General features: G+C 43.4%; 1 protein-coding gene across 1 annotated transcript in view; it reads left to right on the top strand.

Annotated features, from left to right (window-relative positions):
- Window positions 1-10,276: 10,276 nt before the first annotated feature.
- Window positions 10,277-12,786, top strand: part of NEDD4 (NEDD4 E3 ubiquitin protein ligase) — a 124,761-nt gene continuing 122,251 nt past the window's right edge. The window contains exon 1 of the mRNA XM_059371974.1: window positions 10,277-10,395. Within this exon, the coding sequence (XP_059227957.1) occupies window positions 10,351-10,395 (45 nt within the window). The 5' untranslated portion in view covers window positions 10,277-10,350. The remainder of the gene's footprint in view (window positions 10,396-12,786) is intronic.

Raw genomic sequence — 12,786 nt, 5'->3', positions numbered from 1 at the left:
ATTGTGTTTCTAGTTGCTTGCCAACTTGTCTTCTTGGTCTGCTATGGAGGTAATATTATTTTTATTCACATCTGAATAATTTCAAATAATAGTGTAGAAATTCTCATTTGCAATACTTTTATTCTATATATTGTAAATAAAATAAGTGCAATTTTTAAAATGTTTATTCAAAATCACTTTTTTAAGTCCCTTTTTCATTCTGTCACTCAGACATGATTAATTACTAAAATTGAGTGTTATTTTTAAGTTTATATTTTGCAGTAAAAAAATAGCATTTAGTCAGTGTGCACAGTATTAATGGTGTAGAAATAATTTATCTACTGTAGAACTGAATCACGAAGAATCAGAAAACAACACTGGTGAGGAGGCCACTGACAACTTCAAGCTCACTGGCTACCTTCTGTAGTGCAGGCATGACAACAGTAGATATTATCATGAAATTATAAGAATATCAGGGGTCTGGAACAGTAGAGGCCTGTGGACATTACTACAATGAGGAGTAAGATGGCTGACATATGGTGCTGTGTTCGAATAGCTAGACTCCAGATCTGTGACCCAAAGAGTAGAAGTAAGCTAGACTTTTCTCACAAGACTAGAAGTCGTAGTTCCTGAAGTGGGGCAGGAGAATGCTTCTAGGAGATGCAGTAAGGGTCCCACTATATATGAAATTATGATTATCACTTAGTCATTTTGAGCTTCTCATGCTAGTGGACACATAATAAAATAAAGAGCTGCCATACTGATAGAGAGCAGAGGGATGGACTGATTATTGTGAGAAGCTAGTTTTGGGCTACACAAGGAAGATAAGAAAGATTATGTGTAGAACTCAGGGGGTTCGCTGGGCCATGTCTTGGTACTTCCATGTCTAATGATAACTGTAAATGGGCTATTATAGCAACCACATCCCAATAAGGTTAATACAACTTGATGGTTCATAGCCCCTGGGGACCAAAATCTGACTCACCACCAGGCAACAACCCAGACTTACTGAAGTGCTGGCCAAGGGTGGGGGAAATCCAGACTGAGCTTCTCATGCTAGTGGTTTAGGAGAGAGATGATGAATATTAATTAATGCCCGAGACCGGTTACTGCAGCGGGAGCCACAGCTTATCTTACTAACCCTTGTGTCAGATTTCTCTTGCACTCTGCCTCATATCCTCTTGCCTAACCTTTTCTTCTGTCCTTGCCTCAGCAACTGGCTGTGTAGAGATGTCATCAGACGGCAAGCCACTTCAGCTGTTTAACTTATCACATGCTTTCTGCACTTGGGTTTCACTGTCCCCTGAGAGAACTTACCCATTCTACGTATGAGCAAATCTGGAAATAAGAGGGCTAACATCTCACGAGGCACCCCCTGTCTGCTAGGGGATGGCAACCAATGTATAGATGCTCCTTTCTTGGGAGGGTAATTCTGAGGTGCAGCCTACATGACTTTTCAGAGGTCACCCAAATCACCTCAGCAATATTAATCAAACTCAGTAACTCAAAAGCCACTGCACTGCTTTTACCCCCTTCCCTGTATTGTCTTCAGAGGCCCTCACTCATGTTCCCAATGAACAGTAGCAGCCTGGTAAATATTTAATAACTGGTACTCCAGGAAAAAAAAAATTACCTTTGTGTATAGTGTTGGCCAGTTTCTGTGGTATAAATACTCACCCTGTGGTTAAAAAAAATTTTTTTAATGTTATTTGTTTATTTCAGAGAGCGAGAGAGAGATCAAGCACAGGCATGGAGGACAGGGGGGAAAGGTAAAGCAGTCTCCCAGCTGAGCCGGAAGCCTGATGCAGGGCCATAGAGGTAGGCACAACTGGTCCTTGGGAGCCAGCAGGAGCTGCCTGCAGGACATCACTGCTTGACAGCATGTCCAAAAATAAACTACCCACACACAAACCTTTGTTGCAGAAGACAGAGGGTAGCTCAAGAAGGACAAAGAGTTACCTATCAGTCTGGGCCAATACTCAGAGAATGGTGAGTGGTACACCGACATGACTCATAGATACCAATAAGAGGGACAAAAAACCCCTCTGAGGTGGAGGGGAGAAGAATTTTTATTGTGTAACAACTTCATGGGTGTTGGTAGGGGGAGAGTTGTGAAGGGTGAGAATTCAGGGATACTCAGAAGTTTCTAGCCTTGGAGACTGGATGGATAGGCTGTTTCCAGAGACAGACAATATAGGAAAACCGTGAGTTGAGTTTGGGATCTATTCTGTTTGAGGTTTCCTCGTGATATTCGGGCAGACTCAGCTAGTGAGAAATGCATGTGTGAAGCTTACAAAAGAGCTAAGGGTGTGGAAGCTGTGGCACACAGTATTATTGTGAAATTCTATTGTTGATAAGTACGTATGATCCCTGGAATATCCTGGCTCCCTTCCTCTCCCCACACCCAGGCAGCCGTGAGTGCCTTCCGTATTTACTGCCCTCAGGGAGGACTGTTACTACAGAAATGAAAAGAGGGATGAGTCAACGCTCAGTTTCTAAGTTTCAAAATAGAGCTTTGGATCTCCCAGTAGAGAAAATAGGTTGAGAAAAGAGTTTTTTGAGCCTCAAAAGTCTCCATGTTAACTATCTGGAGCCACCGTGGATGGCCTTAGGGCCGATGTAGGTAAAAGGGATGATGATGAAGCAGCTGGTTGTCCTACTCTGAAGAGAGTTAGTGGTGACAACAACATACAGATGAATGTCTCTGAGAAAGGACTGCACTCCCTGCCTACATCCTCACTGCTGACCTATCAGTGAGAAGCAATTCTAGAGTTCCCTAATAATGGAGGAACTTTATGAGAAAATGTGGTGTGCCTCAATTCCTGTCAGGATGCCCATGAGATGGGAAACCCCAGATAGTTCTCCCGTTGTCATGGCCTAGAGACAGTAGCTGTAGTAGAAATGACAGTATGGTGTGATTTGATAGTGCGCTGCAGTCCAGACCCCAAGATTTCTGTCTCCACAGCAGTAGGGGAATAACATGTGAAATTTCCACAGTGCTAAAAGAAGGTGGAAAAGAGAGGGCCAGTGAACCAGGAGAGGCCTTGGAGATGGGACAACAACCAGAGGATGGCAGGTAAACTGATGACTGCTGTGTGTTAGAATACAGAGGGACAATAGGAAGAAACCAGACACCCTCCCCCATGGCCATGACCTTATGCAAGCTCCTGGTATTGAGACAATGGGGAGAAAAGAAAAATTATCATTTAATTAAGTTGAAATCTGAAAAGGCTACATCATTATGCCTAAAATTTATCATAATTACTTACTTATATACTTATAATTACTTACTAACTTACCAAAATTTAACACACACAAAAAAAACCCTGAAGAAAACAAGATTATCTCAAGAGGCATTTATGTTATTGTTAAATAAAATCCAATGTCCATTTATGACCAGTAAACCTACTATTGAATTAGGAATAGCAGTGAATTTCTTCACCAAAGGAAGGATACCAAACAAAGCAAAATTTGAAAAAAAAAAGGAAAACAAAACCCAAAACCTTACAGCAAGTTCCATGTCAGTTTTACCTGTTATCACTATGTCTATCCAAGTATTGGGACACTCAGATAAGAAAAAGAAATGCAAGCGGTTAGAATGGAAGAGACAAAATTCAAAGATGTTAAAAAATGTCTACATGAAAGAGAAATGAAGTATTTTAGACATAATGAACTTCAGGAAGTTTGTTGAATACCAAAATAAGTACAGAAAACTCAGTTGTATTTCTGTACACCAGCAATAAATTGTTAGGATATGTAATATTTTTAAAGACAGTATCCTTACAATAACAGGGAAAAATATAAAGTATGTTGAAATAAATACAGCAAAATATGTGCAAGACCACAGTAGTAAAAATTGTAAAACTTTTGGAAAGGCTTTTAGATCTACTTATTTATTCATTTATTTTTATATATAAACTCATTTTTTAGAACAGTTTGTTTATAAAAAAATTGTGACAGTAGTACAGAGTTCTTAAACACCCTACATTACAGTTTCCCCTGTTATCAACATCTTATGTTACTGTGGTACATTGGTTACAATTAATAAGTATCGATCCATTGTTATTAACTAAACTTTGCACTTTATTTAGATTTTCTTAGTTTTTACCTAATGCCCTTTCTTCTGTTCCAGAATCTCACTTCCAGTATATTATATTATTACATGTGGTTATCCCATCCGTCTCTTTATGCCCTTTGTGGCTGGGACTTTCCTTGTTTTTGATGGACCTTGATGGCTTTGAGGAATACTGTTCAGGCATTTGCAGATCGTGATGTTTTTCTCCTGACTAGACTGGGGTTCTAGGTCTTCAGTCCTTAGAAGTAAAGTGCCATGTTCATCATATCACATCACATCAAGGGTACCTCTATCAACGTGACTTATCACTGTTAATGCTGACCTTGATCACCCGGCGGAGCTTGCGTTTGTCGGGTTCTTCCACTTTTAACCCCATCCCATATATTCTCCTGTTTGGGAGAAAGATGCTATGCTTAGCCCACAATGTGGCAGTGGGGTTATGTTCCCCCTCCTTTTAGTATCTACATAAATTATTTGGAATTCTTCACAAAACTTGTGTCTTCTCCCCTATTTATTTAATCACTTAATTATATCAATATGGGCTTGTGTATATGTATTTTATACTTTGGATATAATTCAATACTGCTTTATTTTGTTGGTCATATTCTTCCACCTTTGGCACTGGTAGATCTCTGACATATCCCCATCATTGTGGGGTTGTTTTTTTTTTTCTTCAACATTTCCTTACTTTGTGGAATGAAAAGCTGCTCAGTCTCATCTTGTAACTTTCCTGCCCCAGTACTAGAATCAGCCATTTCTCCAAAGAGCATTTGTTCCTTTTATTAGAGAACTTTATGTATTTTTAGCTAGCATAATTTCATTTTTTAAAATCTGAAACAATCTCAAGCTTACAGAAAAGTTGAAAGTATAAATTTTTTCTCGATCCTTTGAAGAGTATTTTGTGACTTGCTGCCCATCAACCTCCTAATGCTTTAGTGTGTACATCTTAAAACAAGGTAATTCTCATCTACATAACCACAATATAGTCATCAGAACCCAATAATTAACATGCAGTAGAACCATCTCATCCTCAGAAACCTTCATGTTTCAGCAAAAACCTCAAGAATGTCTTTTATAGCAACAGGGTTCAGAATCATGAGGTGCCTTAATTTGCACACCTCTGTAATGGTTACTTTTATGTGCCAACTTGGAGGGTGTTTTGGAAGAGATTTACATTTAAATTGGTGAACTTTGGGTAAAGTGGGTTGCCCTTCATAGTGTGAGTGGGCTTCACCCAGTCAGTTGAAGACCTGAATAAAATAAAAAGGCTGTTCTCTCCTAAGCAAGCAGAGATTCTCCAGCACAGGGCCTTTGGACTTTATCCACATCATCACCTCTCCTGCTGCTGGGCCACACTGCAAGTTTTGGTTTTGCACACCTTCATAACAGCATGAGCCAATGTCTTATGGTGAATTTCTTTCGTGTGTGTGTGTGTGTGTGTGTGTGTGTGTATCGTAAGTGTACACACACACACACCCTATTGGTTCTGTTTCTCTAGAGAACCCTAATACAGTCTCTTTAATCTCTGTCTGCAATAGTTCCTCAGACTTCTTTGACGTCTATGTCTTTGCACTTTTGAAAATTACAGGTCCGTTATTTTGTAGTACGTCCCTTAATTTAGATTTGTCTGGTGTTTTATCATGATGAGATTCTAGTTGGGCAGGTAGAGCACTGAGGTCAACTCATCCTAGCAGATCCATGATTTTAATTTGCTCCATTACTGACAGTTACTTTTTAAAAAGATTTTTATTTATTTATTTGACAGACAGAGATCACAAGTAGGCAGAGAGGCAGGCAGAGAGAGAGGGGGAAGCAGGCTCCCCACTGAGCAGAGAGCCCAATGTGGGACTCAATCTGAGGACCCTGAGATCATGACCTGAGCTGAGGGCAGAGGCTTAACCAACTTAACCCACTGAGCCACCCAGACTCCCTGACAGTTACTTTGAATACTTGATTATGGTGGTGTTGTTCAGCCTTATCTCCTTTGTAAATAACAAGTATTTTGTGGAAAGATACATCAAACTCTGTAAAAATGTCACTTGTCAAACTCTGAATTTACTCATTTAGTATAATTTACATCATAATGGATTTACAGTATCAGATTTAGTCATTGGATTATAATCTGTTGCTGTCATAATTTATTTTGGTGCTCAAATTAGTCCATTTTTGGCAGTAGCACCCTCCTTTAGCTGGCTGATGTGTCCCCATCATTACTTCATTATGTTCTTGCATAACTAGATGTTTCATAAAAAGACTTTATAAACAAGACTCTGTAGCAGCATTATGTGTAACAGCAAAACAAAATGAAACAATAGAAAAAATTGTCAGAAAAAAGCGAATGCTGCCTCTCATTGCTGAAGCATAAAGTTCAAACTGCTTAAAATGGCATGATAGAGAAAGTTAAAACAAGAAGCACTGTGCTGTATCTGGGTTTCAGTGATAGAAAACGTTTAGAATTTACTTCATTAAAAAACAAAATGTAATGGGGTCAGTCTTTTAACACCATAAACACAAATTGGTCATTTTGTCCTTGAGTATAATAAACCTTTGGGAGAAGCTTAGTAATCTGATGCTTCATTTATCTCAGCTGATACAGAATTTTTTTTTTAAAGATTTTATTTATTTATTTGACAGAGAGATATCACAAGCAGATGGAGAGGCAGGCAGAGAGAGAGAGAGAGAGAGAGAGGGAAGCAGGCTCCCCGCTGAGCAGAGAGCCCGATACGGGACTCAATCCCAGGACCCTGAGATCATGACCTGAGCCGAAGGCAGCAGCTTAACCCACTGAGCCACCCAGGCGCCCTGATACAGACTTTTTAAAAGTAATCTCTATGTCCCATGTGGGGCTTGAACTCATGACTCCAAGAGTCACAGTACCAACTGAGCTCTATGTCCCCCAACTGATAAAAATTTCGAACCAAAATTAAATTTCAGAGACACAACTGTCATTTATCTAAACAACATGCTACATTTGAAACAGCTAAATCATATAAGAGGAGTTTACAAATTAAAAACAAAACCAAAAAACCCTGTTCCCCCAATGTCCAACAACAGAAGAATGATTAATTGTGGTAGAGCCATTCAATGTCATATAACACAGAAGTGAAAATAAATTTACTACAACTATTCAGCATGAATTAATCTCACAAATAAAATGGTAGGAAAATGCAAGTCACTTTATGGTTTCATTTACAGAAAGATCAAAGACACAAAAATGAACAATGTATTATTTAGGAACACACATCCATCTGGTGAAACAATTTAAAATACACAAGAAAACAGTTAACACAGAATTCAATATAGGAGTTACCTCTTGGTGGGAGCAGGAAAGGGCACAAAAGATGCAAAAAAGTTGTTGGTAATATTCCTATTCTTAGAGTGGGTGATGAGTACATTAGTGCTCATTTTATTCTTCATACCTTATGCAGTTTTTAAATCTTCTATATGTGCTCAAAATTTAATTTTTAAAAAGTCTATAATTTGGGACATCTTTGGACACATTTTGGACACATTTCCTGTGCTGTGTAATATGGCAGTCACTAACCTCAAGTAAATATTTAAATTTAAGTTGACTATGAAATTATTCCTAATTTGTATTAACCACATTTTAAGTGCTCAAAAACTAAATAAGCTAATGGCTACCATATTGGTAATGCAGATTAGATGATCTCCTTCATAACAGAAATTATTATTAGATAACACTGGACACTGTGACTGTCTCCAAGAACACCTTTCTAGAACTTGGGGGTTTCTCTCAAGATTGGAGAATGACAAATCCCCAGATTTGTAGAATCCAAGAGCAGAGATGACCTGTATCCTGGGTAAAGTCTTAGGCTTTAAAGACGTGCCCATCATCCCCACTGCTTACCAGAGAAGAATAGCAGCACTAATGTTAGAAGGATGCAAAGCTTGAGTACCCAAAGCACCAGGTCTCAACAGCCCAGAACGATGCAGAGGGCCAGCAGCAGATGAGAGAGGTCAGAGTTCAGAGGCCCTGATCGGGTTTTTCAGCTTTGAGTCTAAAATTATGTGGCCTGAAGACCAGAAACAGATTGGAATTGCTGATTTCTCCCTGAATGCCAGAGAGCAAGGGTGCTAGGACAGACACTGCTAGTCATCCCTCCCCCAGTCTGTCCCTTTCCTCCCTAGTAACAGAATGCCAACAAAGCTCCCCAGAAAAGTCTGTATTTGCCAGCCTACCCCGTATTTAGATACAGCTATGTGACAGTTCTGTTCTATGACTTTAAGTGGAAGACTGTGTAAACCTTTCTTATAAGACAAGCAGGAGACCTGAACTCCCTTCTTTTTTTTTTTTTTTTTTTTAAGATTTTATTTATTTATTTGACAGAGAGAAATCACAAGTAGGCAGAGAGGCAGGCAGAGAGAGAGAGAGAGGAGGAAGCAGGCTCCCTGCTGAGCAGAGAGCCCGATGCGGGACTCGATCCCAGGACCCTGAGATCATGACCTGAGCCGAAGGCAGCGGCTTAACCCACTGAGCCACCCAGACGCCCCTGAACTCCCTTCTTGATTCCTTCATCTGTCTTGTTGCCTGGAGCGGGGATGTAATAGTTGGAACCTGAGGCACTCTCTGGACTAAGAGCATAAGGACCACACCTATAAGTGGCAAAGCACCTTGATTTACAGTGCCTGAATTTCTGATGCTTTTGTGGAGCAAAGTAGCTTTATTTACTCTTTATATAACAGAAAAAAATAATATCTATCCTTAAGTTCTGTTAGTTTGGGTTACTATTACCAACAGCCAAGTGTCATTCTAACGGATACAGATGTCTACAATTAGAGATCAGTGGGAAGAAAAATGTTTCTACTAATTCCAGCTTAGAGAGATGAGGGCTGTGCCATGCCTTCCATCCCTGAAATGAGGTAGCACTACAACTGCCTGCTAGAATGTAGAATCAACAGCAAAACAAGGGTCAAGGAAGAACGGGGAACTGATTAGGACTAAGTTTTCTACCCACTTGAGCAGACAGGAAGTTCAATGTAGGAACTAAATTCAGTTGCAGAAAATTAAATAGTAACATATTTTGCACTATTGAGCTCTTAGTCTGAGGCGTCTGCAAGGATCGTGTCTGAAACCACGCCAATGGCAATGGATGAGGTCTACGGGGGGTTAGAGTGGAAGGAAGAAAAAAATGAACTTTAAAGATCTCAAAAATCTAGTGTTAACGGAGAGGCGGCCAGCACATATTAAGAGTGAGAAAGGATTACAGGAGAACTTTCAAACAAGACATTTTTTTTTTGTACGCCTTAGAGATAACCAACATTAAAGTATCTTTCATAATGTTACCCTTGTTAGATCAGTTACCCAGCACCAGAGTCTTCTTGTGATTAGGGAACTATAAAATCTGTCAGACATGACTATAAAATAAGCACAATTATTCCATAGCACCGGAGGTCCTAGTTCGTTGCATTTCCCCCCCCCTTTCTTTGCTACCTTTTCTGGCCTAGAGGCTGTTATGGGTAGACTTTGAAGATAGACCATAGGACAGGAAATGGCTTGTGAATTGGCACAGTGTTTAGAAATCACAAGGAGAGCATTTCAGATTCCGAATCCAAGAACGATGAGATCCCTTCAGGCCTCCCCATTTGTGGCCTCGCTCAGGCCGGGCTTTCCCCCCACGAAGTCCCAGGGTCCGGCTTCTACTGGAATCAGCAGAGCCCCAACCCTCAAGAAAGGGCTCTGATCTTTAGGTCGTGGGGAAGCTGGGATTAAGCGCTCCGATCCCAGGCGGCTCGGAAGAGGCCGAGCTCCGGAGCGGATCTGAGTGAGACTTGTTGCTGGGGAAAACCGCAGCGTTGTTTCCCAGGGGAAGGGCTGACGTTCCCTGGCCTACACGGCCCGCTCGACTCGACGCCCGGGGCTGCCCGACTCTCGCAGGCGGGCACGTTCGTCAGCTTCCCCGCGCGGAAGCGGACGGCGCGCCCCCGCCACGCGCGCCCCCGCCCCGCGCCCTCCCCACGCGCACAGCCCCGCCACAAGCCTGCCTCCTACACGAGCCCCCCACGCACGCTCTCCCCGCCGCGCGCGCCCCCAGCCCTGCGCCCCAGCACGCGCGCCGTCGGCCCTTTCCCGCCGCGCTTCCTAGCGCCGCTAGCGCGCACGGGCCGGGGGAGGCGCTGCGGCCGCTGGGGGAGCACCGCCTCCTCTTCCTCCACCTCCTCCTCCCTCCCGCCTCCTCCCTCTTCTCCTCCTCCACCCCCTCCTCCTCCTCCTCTTCACTACTGTTCCCACTCCCGGGCGGGGGCGGGCGCGTCCGGTTTGCTGGAACCGTTCGGAAATGGCAACTTGCGCGGTGGAGGTGTTCGGGCTCCCGGAGGACGAGGTGCGGGGGCCGAGGGGCTGCGGGGTGGGCTTCCCTTCTCGCCGCTCATCAGCCGGACCGGAGGAGGAGGAGGCGGCCGGAGAGTCGGCTGTCAGCCCCTGTTCCCGCCGCGCGAGCTCCGGGAGCGCGCAAGGCGCCGTAGGGACCTGGGGCGGCCCGGCGCGCGGGTGTGCGGGTGTGTGGGTGTGTGGGTGCGTGGGGTGGGGGCTTGCTTTAGCGAGCGGCATTTTCTTCGCCGGGCTGGGGACTCCACACCCCTGTCCTCCCCGAGCCGCCGCCTTCCTTGCAGTTTCCTTCAGGAAGTGCCGAGGAGGGGCGCTAGGCTGCGAGAGGCGTGGGTGCGCGGGGGGACGCGCGGCGCCCCGCCGGCCTCTTCCTGCCGCCCCCTGCCGAGGGTGCGTGCTGGGGCGGGCGGGGGGTGGATTTCCCCGGAGTTCAGCATCCCGTCCCGGCTGCTGACACAGGCCCGCTGGACTTCACGGACTTTCCAAGTGTCATAAGCAGTTGGGATTTTCATTTTTTCGTCTGAAATTGTTTTTAACTCCCCTAACTGGAGAATGCGATGGGAAAGCAGGCAGACAGATTTTCCTCTTCGTGTTTAGCAACAAGTGTCCAGTGTGGCAAGTTCAGGGTACGTTTCACTGGTCTTCAGTGATACTTAAAAAAATAAAGCCGAGGGGCACCTGGGTGGCTCAGTGGGTTGAGCCTCTGCCTTCGGCTCGGGTGGTGGTCCCAGGGTCCCATGGTCCTGGAATCGAGCCCCGCATGGGGCTCTCCGCTCAGCGGGGAGCATGCTTCCCCATCTCTCTCTGCCTGCCTCTTGGCCTACTTGTGATCTCTCTCTCTCTCTCTCTATCAAATAAATAAACAAAATCTTAAGGGGGGAAAAAAAAGCCGAACAGGTACAAATATTTGGACGAACTTCCCATAGCTGTTCGCTTTAAAAATTAAGTTCCATGATTTGAGAAGGCAAAGCTGTCCCTTCGCAGCAAAATAATTTAGGCTGGTGATGCCTCGCGATTAGTAAAACTGAGGCCATTCGGAAAGAAAATTATTCCGTTTTAGTATGAGATGTGGCTCCTCTAAACTCCTGATGATTGTCTCAAAAATGGGAATGGGTGGGAGATGAAAAGGTATCCAGTCTAACAGTGATTAGTTCAGTTTGGGGGGGGGGAATCAAATTTAAGCATTTTTGTTGACTGGCTAAGCTGTCACACATACTTATTATCAAGATTAGACCTTAACTGTAATACATCACTGTAAATTTATCTTCTGACAGTGTTGGAATATTTCCTTCTCTTAGTAACTTGGTATCTTCAGATGTCTTTTACAAAATGTCTTTTACATTTATCTCAGAGTTTTTTGTATCTAAATAGTGGGCAACTTGTTTATGCAGGCAAGTTATCTCAGAGTGTTTTGAGACTAATCATGTGATAGATGAGAATTTAATTTATTAATTATTGCTACCAAAAGAGAAGCAAAGTGGTGGAAAAATGGTGGCAGCTTGGTAGACCCCCAGAAACAACAGTCAGTATGCTATCGCCAGAGATGATATTCCTGCTAAAGTCCATTATTGTTCAGCAGAAGAGATCAGAGGAAAATAATGTGGTGTTGAACCTGTGATAGCTTTCTCATCCGTCAGACCTCCCTGCTTTGCTACCATAAGCTGTTCAGTGCAGATAACCTCAAACTGACATTCAACCCAATCAGGCTGGCCTTGGACTTTCTTTCCTTTTTGTTATTATTACTCAGTGGTAGATCCTGATTTCCAGATTTCTCATTGCATTCCCTTCCAGCAAAGCCAGCGGATCATAGAATATTGCTGAAGGCATCGTTCACTCTCCTCTCTTGGTTCAGGTTCTGTGTTTTCCGTGATCTGCTTCTCACATCATGCTTCTGCCCAGATGAAATAATGTGAATTATGGCAGTTAGTGGCTTGGTCAGTAAGCAACTGGGGCTAAAGGCCAGAAACTCCACCCGTTGAAATGAGGTGTTCCTGAGCTTGCATCCTGAGGGATTTGTACTTCTAGGAAGTTGCATGGCCTGGGGCCCGCTCTGTTTGCATGTTGGGGGTCCAGTTGTCAGTGCCATGACTCAGAGTTCTTGCAGCTCTCTCTGTCTGCTTTGTCCACATTAATGAAGAGAGTTGGATCGGACGGAAGAGAAGAGACATGATGATGGAGTGTTGTCTTCCGCTTCTTCCCCTGCATGATTCTTTCAACAGACATTATTAACTGTCTGTTCTGGGTCATGCAGTGTGCTGTCCACCAGGGATAGAGAGAGAAAAAACAGTCCCTGCCTGTTTTTTGAAGAGCTCACAGCCTGGTGGGAAAGATAAAAATCACTTGTTTTCTGGTAGAGATTGTCATCTCATCACTCTTACTTGACATT

The sequence above is a fragment of the Mustela nigripes genome, chromosome 13 (assembly GCF_022355385.1).
Source record: "Mustela nigripes isolate SB6536 chromosome 13, MUSNIG.SB6536, whole genome shotgun sequence".
NCBI classification, from domain to species: domain Eukaryota; kingdom Metazoa; phylum Chordata; class Mammalia; order Carnivora; family Mustelidae; genus Mustela; species Mustela nigripes.
This window is presented reverse-complemented; position numbering and strand designations above follow the sequence as displayed.